The 17,220-nt window shown below is 38.4% G+C and overlaps 1 protein-coding gene across 1 annotated transcript in view; it reads right to left on the bottom strand.

Moving 5' to 3' along the window:
- Su(fu) (suppressor of fused) overlaps positions 1-17,220 on the bottom strand; it is a 98,895-nt gene that overhangs the window by 14,377 nt on the left and 67,298 nt on the right. The window contains exon 6 of the mRNA XM_067135513.2: positions 2,692-2,887. Within this exon, the coding sequence (XP_066991614.1) occupies positions 2,692-2,887 (196 nt within the window). The remainder of the gene's footprint in view (positions 1-2,691; positions 2,888-17,220) is intronic.

Below are 17,220 nucleotides of genomic sequence, written 5' to 3'. Positions count from 1 at the left end.
TGTATTTGGAATGCCCGCTTTAGCAATAGGAAACCTGCTACTTGAGTAGTTGCATCTTTCCGAAACCCATCCAGAGCTGCGTGATGGATGTTCGAAATTGTGAGCGAGTCAAATACGTGAATATTTCTTTTCCTCCACTTTGGACCCAAAAATATTGGGATGCGTAAATTATGCAAGGGCGTTAATTACACAAGAAAATACGGTAGTTCCTTCATCAGACAGTAAAATGAACGGAAATGTATAGGTATCTCTGAACACTTGGAGATAACGTTTGTTATAATTTTTGGCCATAATGAGAAAACAAAATACCAGAAACTGTCACCGACACAACCCCCTTAAAAACATTCAACTCATTAAAATTATGCACTTAAATACGCAAAACTAAGATATACAAAACAATTCAATATGTCCCATACATTATTAACATACGAATTTGACAGAGGGGAAAGCCTAGAAATGGAAGAAAAAAACACGTGGCCTACAACTCCGACAAAACTACGCACAGAAATGTTTTTAACAGCGCGAACGACACAATAACAAACCCATTCTTTCGTCCCGATTAACTGAGTCGCTAGCGCACGCTAGGCTCTCTTGCTTGCAGGACGACTGCAGCCTGGTGAGTGGGAAACAATACACGAAGGCGACGTACGCAACACTCACGAAATACAGTATCAAATAAATACACTCAAAAAAAGGTTTCGTAAATTACACAAGCACATAAGAATTTATTGTTCATCCTAGGGGAAGAGTATTGGCCGAACTAGAGGTTATATTGGTCAAAATAGGAAGAAGTAAAAAATAAATCAGAAAATCGGAAGACGAGTTAAAAAACGGAAAGTTTCCGGGTAAATCGGAATGGCTGGCAGGTATGGTACATACATTATATATCCATATTGTTTAAACTCTTAAATGATTTACTTTTAGGTTAAGTATAGCACTTTAGGTTAATGTTCATTCTGATAGATCCCCTTCTGATTAAACTTTGGGAAAATAATTCTAATGTATGTATGTCCAACCCTTGTCCCATTTCTCTATGGGGTCGGGAATCAAATGAGATGAATCTTCATAGAGAATTTTTAAGACCGGGCATCCTTCCTGATGTCAACCTCAAACATCATCATCATCATCATCATCATCATCATCATCATTTTACAGTTCCAGTTTCCCGGGTACTGACGGCGAGCCTCTTCCATTCTGCCTTCATGGGATACTTTCTGTAACTATGACATCCTCCAATGTCCTTCCCTGATCTGCAATGTCCATCTTTATGATATCCATCCAGTGGGTTCTTGGTCTTCCCACCATCTGTTTTCCTGCCACATGTCTCTCCAAGTTAACATATGATCATGCTTGTTTTTTTAAGGGGCCTAACATCAAAGGTCATCGGCGCTGTCCTTGTTGGCTCCATCCTCATTACTTGCCCAAACCACCTCAATCTGGACATGCTGACCTGATCTAACAAGGATGTCTCAACTCAATCCCAGTTCCTTTCTAACCACGTCATTTTGGTTTGGTTTGGTTTGGTTTTCAGAATTGTGGACCTAAGGAACTTCATCTCGGATGCCTGCAACCTTGATGAGTCTTTCTTTCAATACCATAGGTTAAGATTGGTATGAAGTACTGACTGAACATCACCAGATTTGATTTTGTTGATAGTCTGGGATCCCAGAGGAGTGTTCGTACTTGCTGGTAAAAGTGAGAGCTCTTCTGCACTCTATTTGCCACCTCCTTTGTGGCTAAACATGAGATATTACACTGCCAAAGTATGTAAAGTTTTCCACAATTTCTAGTGGGTGGTTTCCTAGCATGATGTTTGCTGGTTGTCCCTCTGTTTATTGCCATCACTACTGTTTTGGATTTGCTTATCTTGAAATTGAACTCCTGGAACTTAACCTTCCATTCATTGAGTCTTGACTGTACTTCATCTTCAGTTTCTCCCCAGATTATAACATCAGTGAAAGCCTTTGCATTTAGGTCACCAGAGGTCTTCTTGATGTTCTTCATTATGTCATCCATGATAGTGATAAACAATAATGGGGATAGTGCACTACCTTGCTGGACTCCACTTTCGATCTGGAACCAGGATGAATGTCCATCACTCAATCGCACACAGCTGGTACAGTTCTCGTACAGCATCAGAACTTTCTCTAAGATGACTCGCAATCTGCTCTCTAAGATTTCTCAATAATCTTAAGCCCATGAAAAAAGAGTGTTATTCCCCGGTAGTTGGAGCATTTTCGACGATTTCTTCAACAGAAGAGTTAATGAGATGAAATGAATGACGTGATACATGACGATAGGAATGGAGAGGGTGAAGCCCAGTGCTAGCACATCGCCTACTCCTGTCAAATAGCACCAAGAGATCTGCTAAAGGCTTAATATCCTCATCCGATGAATGAATCACCATCAACAGCGTCATATGCCGTAACTCCATATGAGCACTGAAGAGAGGTTTGGAATTTAATCCAGGCTTTTAGCATGCAATCTAGTGATTAGAAACTGTATACCACCACCTCCCCTACACTGCCAGCCAACATTCTGATGGGGAATTTTTTTTGACCAACGAAACCTGAACTGGCTAACCACGGTGTCAGACCTTATAGATTTTAACATCTTAATGATCATGGACACCAGGCAGTTGAAGTTAAAAAGCACAACAGATGGAACAAGTTTCACAAATTGGTAACTCACTCATCCAAATCCAAAGTACGCCCAATGGGTGGTAGGACAGGTTTGGTGTTGAGCAAACCCTTTCTCAGAGCTGCTTTGATTTGTTGAGATTCCTTTTCTGATATTGATGGAGGCCCAATGGACTGCATTCTCCCTGAAGGTTCAGGCTGCATCTCTGGTCCTTCTCGCAGCACACCTCCATCATCTGAATCCCCACCTATGAGGTAACAGAGCAATAATATACACTTGATAACACTTTTAACTTATTTTTATATAATAGCCATGTCATTTTTATTTTTATGGAATAAGTAGGGCACTGCCAGTTTGAATACACCTGCTGATTTACAGCTGTTATTTCCACATGGCATCATCATTTGAGACTGAAGCCTAGAGCTATACATTTTTAAGTCAGAAAGGAAACTGCTGAGAATATGGGGCACAAAACAAGCCATCTAGATAATCAAGAAAATTAACTGTCTGAAGGACTAAATTTAAATAGAACTATGACATTCAACATCTTTCCTTGAGGATGCTGTCTCTCTACAAAAGTTAACAACTGAATTTATTAAAATTACTTGTAAAAAAGATAGGACTTGAAAGATTTCAACAGACGTTTGTCCATACCAGCAGCGCAAGTAAGTCTTTATCCGTCACCCCACAGATCATTGTCCTTCAATTTTCTTCTTGATGATGAGTTGGAGAAGTTCGTATCGTTCACCTCTCATGATGTACCAGAGCTTTCGCTCCCTGACTGTTGTTAGAAGCTTTTTTCTTATTTAACAAGTTGAAGAATCCTCATTAGTCTTTCTTTCTACCCAGGACATTCAAAGCATTCTTTTGTACGTTCCCAAAGCTTCAATCTGCCTGTCCAGCAAAGGGCTGAGCATCTAGCCTTCAAAACCATACAGAAGGACAGAGAAAACATAGAATCGCAATATCCGAACTCTGAGCTGAAGACTTAGATCTCTACTGATGAGTATGGGCCTTCATACTGTTGAACAAATTTTTGGCTCGCTTAATCCTGGATTATTTCATTCTTGAGATTACAATGCTCACTCACTATAGTCCCATGATATTTCAAGGATGATGCTTGCTAAACAATTGTGTTGTTTATGTGCAGGAAGAACTGCATAAGCATTTTCGAAAATATAATCTGCTTAGTCTTGCCAATATTCATGAACAGACCAAATGCTGCACTGATCCTTACAATGTTATTACAGTAAAATCGTGTTAATCCAAAGTTATTGGGACGCAAAAACCAGGTTTAGAATCACATGACTGAATTAAGCGCCACCAAATTGTAATTCAGAAATGCCAAACCTTGAAGTTTCACAAAATATTTAAGAGCCATTAATGTATGCAATAACCCCGATTCACAGTTTAAACCTTTCAAAAGCTATGGAAAAAACTATTTTCGAAATGTATCCATTTATGTGCATTTATTCACCTCACACCAGAAAAAATAAAAACAAAACATGATTCAAAGACGAGGAGATTTTTATGCATGACACAATACAAGTACAGCAATGCAATCAATAAAGCATTTGCAGCCTGTCCAACTGGAAACACGTGGCACAACAAAACAAACAAGAAAACAAACTTAAAAAAGCCAGACATATATTTAACATAAATGGCAAGAATAATAAATATCTTTGTGCAGTACCTAAAAGGACACGCAAATGTTTAATAGTCCAGTAGTCTTTTCTGGTCACACATTAGGCTTGCCTTTAAAAAAATTAATGTATGAGAGGTTGCTTCATTTTTTTTTTTTTTTTTAATTTTTTTTTGTAAATTTAGCAACGAACTGCTCCATATGATCCATAGCCGTAATTGTCACTTGGCAGGATCGCTTACAAGTATCAGAGTCTAACACCACCCCAGAACGGCAAGTACAGTGGAACCTTGGATTGCGAGCATAATTAGTTCCGGCAACATGCTTTAATCCAAAGTGCTCGTATATGAAAACAAGTTTTCCCATAAGAAACAATTGAAAGGCGGATGATTCGTCCACAATACAAAAATATTTATTCGCATACCATTTTTAAATCAAAATATAACGTAAAACAAATTAAAGTGCATGTTTCCTTACAACAGAATCACTGTTGGTGTGAGGGAGACAAAAGATGACATAAGAAGTTACTGTGTGGCACGAATTTCACTAACTGAATCACTGCTATCTGTTGGCTCACTGGAATCGTTTTCTTTTCATGCAACTTTAACGAGGAACCTGTCCAATGACTGTTGGTTTTGCCTCTTTTGACGATTTCACGAAAATGTGATATTGCATTGTCACTGAACTGATTCATCGCTCGCACTGCTACAGCCTTATTCGGGTGGTGTTTTTCTACAAAATTTTGCACAGTTTCCCACATTTTGCACTTCTTCCGAATCTCAGTTGAAGTGAGAGATTCCACTGACTTTTCCTCCTTCTCTTCCCCGGACGAGATCTCCATAACCTCCTCATATTGTTTGCGCTGTAGGTCCACCTGGTGGTCAGTTTCTGGCTATGTTCTTCCATCAGCTCTTGAATGTCCACGTCATTCACCTCCAGGCCCATAGTCTTCACTAAGGACACAATTTCATCGACAATCGGTGGCTCATTGTCACCAAGAACAGTCAGGCCACAACTTTCTCCAAGCGGAATTGAGAGTTCTCTTGGTGACACCATCCCAGGCTTTACCGATGATCTTCAGGCAGTTCACGATGGGGAAATTATTTCTCCCAAACTCTTGGAGGGTAAGATTTGTTCCTTCGGTCACTTCGACGCATCGGTGAAATAGTGCTTTGGTGTATAGCTTCTTGAAGTTCAAAATGACTTTCTGATCCATAGGCTGGAGTAGTGGAGTAGTGTTGGGATGAAGGAACTTAACCTTAATGAACTTGAATTCCTCCAGCAAGTCGTCCTCAAGGCCTCAAGGCCTGGAGGATGAGCAGTAGCATTTTCCATAACCAGCTAGGCTTTGAGTGGCAGATTATTTTCTGAAAGGTATTTCTTGACTACAGGACCAAAGATCTCCTTCATCCATTCAACAGGTGAACAAGGGAGGGGAAAACGTAGGCACACGTGATGCTCGTTTTGTGGAACCTCACTTGCTTATCAAGTTACAATTTATTTAAAATGTTTGCTCGTCTTGCAAAACACTCGTAGACCAAGTTACTTGCATTCCGAGGTTTCACTGTACATCATTTTGTGATGGGAAAGTTGTCGCCAGCGCTGTGTCTTCATCCTGTTCGGCATCAATTGGAGCTGCATCTCGTCGGGGGCGAATGATCACAGCTGATCAACACCCACACCTGATGAAGGCAACAGTCACACTCTGTAGGTTCCACTTACATATTTCTCCGGCCAGGATACTTCTAGCGACTTCACGGAGAATGTAACAAACCTGTCGCTTTCTGTAGGCACATTTCAGAGATGAAATGATCCCTTCATATAGGGGCTGTAAGTATCTCGTAGTGTTGGCCGACAGAAAAAGAAGACGCATGTTTTAAAATTGAATTACATTTGTGTGCAGCACACTGATCTAACAATAGATCTAATTTTTTCCTGCCATGCCATTTTGCATTCATGGCACACCAGCCACTCATCAAAAAGTTTGTCCATTATCCAGGTACTTTTAGATGTCTTGTATTTGCACAGAAAGTTCCCAATGCCCTTAAAACATTGTGGCTTATAATTCACTGCATTTGTGTAGCCAAAAAAAAAAAAAGAGCAGCCTAGTATATCTGGACTTTTTTCTTCTTTTTTTTTCTTTTTTAATACAATTTGCTTTACATCGCACTGACACAGATAGGTCTTATGGAAACGATGGGACGGGAAAGGGCTAGGAGTGGGAAGGAAGTGTGCATGAACTGACTTAAGGTACAGCCCCAGCATTCACCTGATGTGAAAATGGAAAACCACGGAAAACCATCTTCAGAGCTGCCGACAGTGAGGTTCGAACCCACTATCTCCAGAATACTGGATACTGGCCACACTTAAGCGACTGCAGCTATCGAGCTCGGTATATCTAGACCTTAACCTTCCCTTTTCACAGGAAGAATTACAATACATATGAAAGGTGGCAAAGTTCAACGGTTTCAGTGTTGACATGGTCAACAAAATCATAGGCCAAATAAGGAGAAAGAAACTTTCAAAACTAATATCTGATACACATTTTAAAAAATCAAAATTTGCAGTCTTTACATATAATAATCCCAGTATAATGTAAATGACAAATTTATTCAAAAGAAAGAATTTTCAATTCACTTTTTCAACTCATAACACTAACCGTAATTTTTTTTTTAACCACAATAGAGTTACAGTAACTCCGTAAATGGTCAGTTTACAGGTTCAGGTATTTATAGACTTAAGTGTAACCAGTGCATAGCAACATACATCGAGCATACAGGATGAAGTTTCACAACCAGATATATGAAGCGTGTGAATGCCAAAAAACATAGGAAATATTCTGCAATGAGCGTACATATGGATGATACTGGGAACTCCTACACTACAATTGAGCAAGACTTAGATATTCTTAAAAGAATTAATAAGGGTAGTATTATGAATGCCTCTGAAAAAATGTTCATTTTTATTTATCAATTTTTAAATAATAATAATAATAATAATAATAATAATAATAATAATAATAATAATAATAATAATAATAAAAAAGTGATTCGTGAATGGAGAAAAGAAACTAAAGGTATAAACATTGGCAGACTTCTTAAAGACAAAATTCACCTTGACTGCTTAGCTTTCGCAGATGACCTTGCGATCCTTTCGAACAACAGACAAGAAGCAATCCAATCCATAGAAAAATTGAATGAAATAGCCGCAAAAACCGGACTTCAAATTTCATTTGAAAAGACGCAGTTTATGGAAGGAACTAAATCAAGATTCGACAATCAACCATTAATCACCAATTGTGGAATAATTTCCCAAGTAGACAAATTCAAGTATCTAGGTGAAATTATTCAGCCAGCAGGGTTAAATCAGGAAGCTAACAAAGAAAGAACGGCTAAACTGCAAAGGGCTTACAAAATCACATGGAACAGATACAACAAAAGATGTATATCAAAAAATGCAAAATTACGACACTACAATACAGTCATCAAACCAGAGGCACTTTATGCATCTGAAACACTGATTATTGGCGGCAGGTCACAAATGAAAAGCATTGAGAAACAAGAGAGGAAAATTCTCAGAAAAATCCTAGGACCAAAGTTCGAAAATGGAATTTGGATGAAAAAGAAACCACACGAAATTTTTCAATTCACAGAAAAAATCACAGACACCATCAGAAAGAGACGACTAAAATTCTACGGACACCTACACAGAATGGATGACAACAGGCTGACAAAGAAAATTCTAAATCTAGCTCTAACATTGAAAATCCGCAACAATTGGTTAGCAGAAATTCATGAAGATCTACAAGAAATGGGTATTGAAGACGAAACCATTCAAGATAGAATGAAATTTAGAAGCTTAGTAAACAAACATAAATTTGCAGAGAAACCAACAAGAAAAAATACAGGCTGGACAGAAACACGCAGAAAGGAACACAGTGAAAAAATGAAGAGATATTGGGAAGAAAAGAAGAAGAAACATTGTGCAAAATAAGTTCAAACGCGCTCCACAGCTGGGCACAACGAATCAAAAAAAATAAATAATAATAATAATAATAATAATCTGAACATCTTGAACAATAGAAATCTTCTGTATGAAAAAATTTCCTATTTATTAGATCTGCTTGGAGTTAATAAAGATAGCTTTCCAGGAAAGGGTAAACCAGTCCCTAGCACACACATCACATCTCATCCTTCCCCTTCAGGCCCCTCCTTTCCTCTTCTCTCACAAGCAAACACAGCCCACAGAAACACATAGATACTACACCAGGCACAAGATGACAGGCAACACGGCAGGTGATGGCACTTGAGTCAGCTGCAGAGAGGAAACAATATAGGGGGCAAGTGTAATTCACTTCAATATCAAATGTTCTTTTGCTCACGAAATCCTTTTTTCTTTTACATATTCTTTCTTTTTACAGACTTAAAAGCACTACATCTTATAAAACTCACATGTACCGTATATCCACAGAGATATGTTCGGAAGAATATACATCGTCCGTTTTATTAACAGCTTGAGAAGTTTCCTCATCATTTTTCATTTCCCCTTGTCCAGCTGCTGCCAGGCAGGGTGTTGATGGCACTTCTCCACCATTGTCCCTCCTTCCATCACTCCTCTTCCATAATATTGTATTCCAGTCCAGTCTTCTTTTTCTTATACTGTTCTTGACAGAGTCCATACATCTTGCTCTGGGTGCCCCCTCTTGCCCTCTTTCCTTCTATCTTAGCCTCCAAACAATTGTTTTGGTATCCTTCTCTCCTCCATTCTCATAACATGTCCTAACCATCTCAATTTATTCTTCTCCATCCCATCAATCAGTTTTTCTGTCCCTATCTCTTTTCTGACGTGAACATTTCTTACTCTATCTCTCCTTGTCTTCCCTACTATACTCCTCAGTAACTTCATCTCACTGGTCAAAATTTTACTCTCATTTCTTGCTGTCAAAGTCCAAGTCTCTGATGCATACATTAATATAGGGCTACAGTACATCTTGTACATAATCTCTTAACATTTCACAGGAACTTCTCTGCTTCACACCAGGTTCCTTACATTCTGGTAGAAAATGTACTTTCTGCTGATCTTATCCAACCTTGCATCCTGCATTATTTCACTTCCCAAATATAAGTACCCACTGAACAACATCAAGGTCTTGTCCCCTAATACTAACGATTCTTTTTCATTTTTCTCCTCTTGTCATCACCAATATTTTGCTCTTTTCCATACTGATTTTCATACTATATTTCTCAATATTGTCATTTAAAGCCTCTAGTTGGATTTGCACTTCTGTACTGTTGACTCCCCAGATTACTATGTCATCTGCAAACAACAATATTTTCATATCCCCTCCATATCTTGCCTTTGTTTCCTTTAGAATTTCATTAACAACCATCAAAAATATAAAAGGAGACAATACACTTCCCTGTCTTAGTCCAGTTTGGTTTCTAAACCAATCCATTCTCCCCACTGGAGTCTGGACACAACTTACACATTTCTTCTACAGTACATTGCTTTCCCTAGTTCCCTTGATTGCCTTCCACATTCTTTTCTTTCCAGGATTTCCCACACCTTTTCTCTATTAACACTATCATATGTATTCTCTAGATCAAGGAATAGCATCACTAGATCTTTTCCATATTCCCACTGTTTTTCCATCAGTAATCTCATGGTAAATATAGGGTCTATCATTGAACTACCCTGTTGAAATCCATACTGCTCTTCTTCTAAATTTCTTTCCACCTTTCCTCTCATCCTCCTTTCTATTATTCTCTCCAATATTTTGGCTACTTGTGACAATATTGTAATTTCTTGATAACTGTCACATACCTTCCTGTCACCTTTCTTAAATACTGGTATTATTACACCTTTACACCTATCATCAGGTACTTGCTTTTCCCTCCACATACACCTTAGCAGCCTATATAAACAATGTAGACCAATAGATCCTGCTGCCTTTGTCGTTTCCACACATATTTCATTCATCCCTGCTGCTTTTCCTGTTTTCATTTGTTGAACAGCCATTTCCACTCCTGCCATTGCAGTATTACTCTCCATTTCTGGATCATCCTCATTTACCACCACTCTCTTCTGCATCATTTCTCACATTCAGGAGTTTATCAAAATAGTCTTTCCACCTATTCTTTATTTCTCCTGGGTCTGTTATTATATTTTCATTCTCTTTCTTCACTTGTTTTGTGTAGATTTTTCTTTTTTTTCTTACTTTTTATCAACCCATAAAACATCCTTTTTTTTTTCCATCATTTACATCTTTTTCCAACTTTTGGGTGAATTGCTCCCAACATTTATTATTTTCCTCATTTACCACTTTTTAAAACTTAATTTTAATTTCCTGTTACTTAATCTTACTTTCTTCTTTCCTATCTCTATTCCATTCTTGACAAGCTTTCTTCTTTTGTTTAACAACCTCCTTTTCCTTCACTCTCACTGAAGTTCTGCCACAAATCTTGTCTGCACAGCTTACAAAAGTGTGTTTAAATTTGGTCCATTTTTCTTCTACATTTTCTATTTCTGATATAGGGATATGCTGTTTTAATTCCTCCTGAAATTTCTCCTAAGTTCTTTTATCTTTTAATTTCCATACTTTTATTTTCTTCTGTCTTATTTCTTTTACTCTCACAATTTTACCTATTTTCAATTTTGCTACCACTACTCTGTGGTCTCCATCAAACACCTCGCCTGGTAGTGCTGTTGCATCCATTACTGTTTTTGTCTTCCTTTCACCCCAGCCATATCTAGTGATCTTTCTACTATTCTTTCTATACCAAGTCTTACCCACAATAATTCCATTTCTCTCACAAAAATCAATCGACTTATCTCCTTTGCCGTTTCTTTCTCTCCAATTTGACACAATCATATTTAAGCCCCATTTTATGAATACTTGACAACCAGCCATCCATAGAATTCCACAAGATTTAGAATCTCTTCAAATCACGATCTAGTCAAGATTCCTTTTTACATATGTTTTAAACAAGTGTACTCTTATAAAAACTGTTTCAAGCAAGAAGTTGTAGTTTTAGTTTTTATCAACTTAGATGTTTCAATCATTGTATTTTTTTTTTTTTTTTTTTTTTTGCTAGTTGCTTTACGTGCACCAACACAGATAGGTCGTATGGCGACAATGGGACAGGAAAGGGCTAGGAGTGGGAAGGAAGCGGCCGTGGCCTTAATTAAGGTACAGCCCCAGCATCAGCATTTGCCTGGTGTGAAAATGGGAAACCACGGAAAACCATTTTCAGGGCTGCCAACAGTGGGGTTCGAGCCTACTATCTTCCAAATACTGGATACGGCCGCACTTAAGCGACTGCAGCTATCGAGCTCGGTAATCATTGTATTTAAGACAAGATGCCTTAAGCATCCGGAGTACATCTTAAAAACCTGTGTTTTAATTTAGTTTCAATTTTAATCTTTGTCAGTAGGTAGCAGCTGATGGTGCCCAAATATTGGATGAAACATGTTCCACGAATAAAAGAATGAGATATTAATCAAGGGATTATTTTCTGCATTAAACAAGTGGACCCTCAAATTGTACTCACTCGTGTTGTTGTTTGAGTCATCAGTCCATAGACTGGTTTGATGCAGCCCTCCATGCCACTCTATCCTGCGCTAACCTTTTCATTTCTACGTAACTATTGCATCCTACATCTGCTCTAATCTGCTTGTCATATTCATACCTTGGTCTACCCCTACCGTTCCTACCACCTACACTTCCTTCAAAAACCAACTGAACAAGTCCTGGGTGTCTTAAGATGTGTCCTATCATTCTATCTCTTCTTTTCGTGATTCGATCTATCCACCTCACCTTCAGCATTCTTCTGTAACACCACATTTCAAAGGCTTCTATTCTCTTTCTTTCTGAGCTAATTATCGTCCACGTTTCACTTCCATACAATGCCACGCTCTACACGAAAGTCTTCAAAAACATCTTTCTAATTCCGATATCAATGTTTGAAGTGAGCAAATTTCTTTTCTTAAGAAAACTCTTCCTTGCTTGTGCTAGTCTGCATTTTATGTCCTCCTTACTTCTGCCATCGTTAGTTATTTTACTACCCAAGTAACAATATTCATCTATTTCCTTTAAGACTTCATTTCCTAATCTAACATTTCCTACATCACCTGCCTTCGTTCGACTGCACTCCATTACTTTTGTTTTGGACTTATTTATTTTCATCTTGTACTCCTTACCCAAGACTTCATCCTTACCATTCAGCAGCTTCTCGAGATCTTCTGCAGTCTCAGATAAAATACCAATATCATCGGCAAATCTCAAGGTTTTGATTTCCTCTCCTTGGACTGTGATTACCTTTCCAAATTTCTCTTTGATTTCCTTTACTTCCTGTTCTATGTAAACATTGAAAAGGACAGGGGACAAACTGCAGCCTTGCCTCACTCCTTTCTGGATTGCTGCTTCTTTTTCAAAGCCCTCGATTCTTATCACTGCAGACTGATTTTTATACAGATTGTAGATAATTCTTCGTTCTCGGTATCTGATCCCTATCATCTTCAGAATCATAAATAGCTTGGTCCAATCAACATTATCGAATGCCTTTTCTAGATCTACGAATGCCATGTACGTGGGCTTTTCTTCTTGATTCGATCCTCTAAGATCAGACGTAAAGTCAGTATTGCTTCACGTGTGCCTACATTTCTTCTGAAGCCAAATTGATCTTCTCCCAGCTCAGCTTCAACTTGTTTTTCCATTCTTCTGTAAATAATACGTGTTAAAATTTTGCAGGCATGAGATACTAAACTAATGGTGCGGTAGTTTTCACACCTGTCAGCACTGGCTTTCTTGGGAATAGGTATAACAACATTCTTCCAAAAATTGGATGGGACTTATCCTGTCTCATGCATCTTGCACACTAAATGAAATAACCTTGCCATGCTGGTTTCTCCTAAGGCAGTCAGTAATTCAGAGGGAATGTCATCAATTCCAGGTGCCTTGTTCCTATTGAGGTCACTCACAGCTCTGTCAAACTCTGACCTCAAAATTGGGTCTCCCATGTCATCAGCATCAACAGCCTCTTCATGTTCCAGAACCAAATTATTTACATCTTTACCTTGATACAACTGTTGGATATGCTCCTGCCATCTTTCTGCTTTGTCTTCTTTCCCTAGAAGTGGCTTTCCATGTGAGCTCTTAATATTCATACACCTAGATTTCCTTTCTCCAAAGGTTTCCTTGATTTTCCTGTATGCAGCATCTACCTTACCCAGGACCATACAGCCTTCGATATCCTTGCACTTCTCCTTCAGCCATTCTTCCTTAGCTACCTTGCACTTTCTATCCACTTCATTCTTTAATCGCCTGTATTCTTTTCTGCCCTCTTCATTTCTAGCATTCTTGTAGTTTCGTCGTTCATCAATCAGGTCTAGTATCTCCTGAGTTATCCACTGATTCTTAGTTGATCTTTTCTTCCTTCCTAACATTTCTTCAGCAGCCCTACTGACTTCATTCTTCATGACTCTCCACTCTTCCTCTATAGTGTTTCCTTCAGCCTTTTCATTTAGTCCTTGTGCAACATGTTCCTTGAAACAATCCCTCACACTCTTTTCTTTCAACTTCTCTAGATCCCATCTTTTTGCATTCTTTCCTTTCTTCAATTTCTTCAACTTCAGATGGCATTTCATGACCAACAAGTTATGGTCAGAGTTCACGTCTGCTCCTGGGAAGGTTTTGCAATCCAACACCTGGTTTCTGAATCTCTGCCTAATCATAATGAAGTCTATTTGATACCTTCCGGTGTCTCCAGGTCTCGTCCACGTATACAGCCGTCGTTTGTGGTGTTTGAACCAAGTATTGGAAAGGACTAAATTATGATCAGTGCAGAATTCAACCAGACGACTTCCTCTTTCGTTCCTTTGTCCCAATCCAAATTCTCCTACTGTATTACCTTCTCTTCCTTGGCCTACCACTGCATTCCAATCTCCCATCACAATTAGATTCTCATCACCTTTTACATATTGTATTAAATCTTCTATCTCCTCATATATTCTTTCGATTTCTTCATCATCCGCTGAACTAGTAGGCATATAGACCTGCACTATTGTGGTGGGCATTGGTTTGGTGTCTATCTTTACGACAATAATTCTTTCACTATGCTGGTCGTAGTAGCTTACCCACTGCCCTATTTTCTTATTCATTATTAAACCAACTCCTGCATTTCCCCTGTTTGATTTTGTGTTGATAATTCGGTAGTCGCCTGACCAAAAATCTTGTTCTTCCTGCCAACGTACTTCACTTATACCAACTACATCTAACTTTAGCCTATCCATCTCCCTTTTCAGGTTCTCTAACCTACCACAACGATTCAAACTTCTAACATTCCACGCTCCGACTCACAACAGAATGTCAGTATCCATCTTCCTGATGATCGCCCCCTCTCGTGTAGTCCCCACCCGGAGATCCGAATGGGGGACTAGTTTACCTCCAGAATATTTTATCCGGGAGGAAGCCATCATCAGTACATCATTCATACAGAGAGAGCTGCATGTCCTCGGGAGTTAGTTACGGCTGTAGTTTCCCGTTGCTTTCAGCCGTGTTGCAGTATCAACACAGCTAAGCCATGTTGAGTATTATTACAAGGCCGTATCAGTCAATCATCTAGACTGCCGCCCTTGCAACTATCGAAAGGCTGCTACCCCCCTTTCGATGAACCATTCGTTAGTCTGGTCTCTAAACAGCTACCCATCCAATATGGTTGCACCTGCGGCTCGGCTATCTGCATCATTGGGACACGCAAGCCTCCCCACCGCGGCAAGGTCACATGGTTCGCAGAGGAGGACTCACTCATATATAGTAATTTTCAATACGGATCATAACAATGAAATTTACAACTTGTAGTAAGTGGTATGTTCCGAGCTGTCAGTGGAGAGATGGCTTGGAATGACAATGGTAGACTCAGGAGTGTGGTAACACTTTTCAAAACGTCACGCGTCGCCACTGCTGGCAGGGTCCAAAAGACATACTTAATAGTATTTTTTATGATAAAAAGCAAACAGCTTGTTATCTCTTGGTAGCTTGTAGAAAGTCATTTTAGTGTTCCAGCCAGTTTGACTAAGACATTCAGCAAATACAATACACAATAGTCTTTTGGAACTCACAAGCTGTATGAATTTGTCAGATACTGGAGTAGGAGTTAAAGAGGATGATGAAGAGCTAGGAAGTACTAGGAGTGATTCAGAAGATGAAAATGAAATTCAAGTTAGGAAAGGGGACAACAATATCGAGAAGTGATTATGGATGGATGGTTTGTCTGAATGGAGTATAAAAGAACCAAGAGGTTCAAACTTGTAGCTACAACATAATAACCCACTTACTTGTTATGAAAGAAATTGCAGAACACACTATTAAGCAAGAGCATTGCTTTTCATAGGCAAAAATGAGAATTAACACATTGAATACTGGCATATTTGTAACCTGTTAACTGCTGTATACTGAGCATTTTAGCCATAATTTGAGACTTTATAATTTCAACACTTGAGATAAATTGATTATTCTTGTATCTAAAACTATAATTAACTCTCTCAACACTGATCTAATTTAGTTTTTGGATTTTTTTTCACTGGAATATTCAAAGGGGGCCAATATATTTGTAACGTTTTTGAAACTTTTTTAAAAAATTTCAAATCAGGTTTGTAATATTTTTTCATTTTTACATCTAACATTTTCACTATGCTTATATGAGAGAAAAAAGGATGTGATTTGTCAATATAATCATTTTTAAAAATCCCAGTTAACAAAATTTTGACTGTGTGATAAACTTCAAAACATTTAGGTCAACAGAGAGGCATATTGCAGCTTTCACAATACCATCGCATCTCTTTCCTAGATCGTTTTCCAGTCTCTTTTAGTGATCTTTCTGAGCACACTTAGCACACTTTGTACACTCTTGTAGGTCTTGCCTTATTTTCTGTTGATGGTATTTTCATTGGTAAATGGCAAGCTGCGAGACGGTTAATAGAAGATAGTAGCGACGGCAGATCTTTCTGAAATTCCTCTCCTCCTTTCTCCACAAATGCAGCTGAAAGAGCCTTCATGTACTCATCCAGATGACAATCTTATTGTTATCTCCCGATTTCTTGTACAGAATGAAGGAACTGACCACTGCCAGGTTAAGAAATGAAAAAAATACTTTCTTCCACCACTTCAAAATTTTTCTACCAAATGGATAGCAAGCTAGTAGCTGGTCATTTTGGTCCACATCAAGTTTGTTTTCACTGTAATGTAAAACAACGTCTGCTTCACTTTTTCTGTTGCACCAAATCTAGATTTTACCTTGACTGTTGAGACCGAAACACTGCTGTCGATAACATGTGCACATCACGCATATCCCTCCACTTAATTTAAATCTAAGAATTTCATTTTTGTCCGTATTGAACTGAGAATGGAAGATAGAAAACTTAAAAGGGTCCACCTTTTCAATACAAATAAATGTTATAGTTTATTTACACTTGGAACTAGTTTCGACGCTGTTTGGCGTCATCTTCAGCCAAAATGTGGGAAATAGGCTAGCATGTAGACATTTATATTACACAAGGTGTTACATCAGTGTTACATCATGTTCCCTTATTTATTCACACTGATGTAACACCTTGTGTAATATAAATGTCTACATGCTAGCCTATTTCCCACATTTTGGCTGAAGATGACGCCAAACAGCGTCGAAACTAGTTCCAAGTGTAAATATATGTTGTAAATAAACTGTAACATTTATTTGTATTGAAAAGGTGGACCCTTTTAAGTTTCCTATCTTCTATCCCTCCACTTCAAACAAAATAAGTGATCACTTACTTCTGCGGAATGAAAATTCTCCTTTCTTCAGTGGGAAATTCATTAGGACATTTGGAAGCCCCCTTCTATTTTTCAGTACGGGGGTTTTTTCCTTCCATAGCTCATCAATGATATGACCTTGCCCTAATAG

The sequence above is a fragment of the Anabrus simplex genome, chromosome 1 (genome assembly GCF_040414725.1).
Source record: "Anabrus simplex isolate iqAnaSimp1 chromosome 1, ASM4041472v1, whole genome shotgun sequence".
Classification (NCBI taxonomy): domain Eukaryota; kingdom Metazoa; phylum Arthropoda; class Insecta; order Orthoptera; family Tettigoniidae; genus Anabrus; species Anabrus simplex.
Note: the sequence above shows the minus strand (reverse complement) of the source record. Positions and strands in the feature narration are given on the sequence as shown.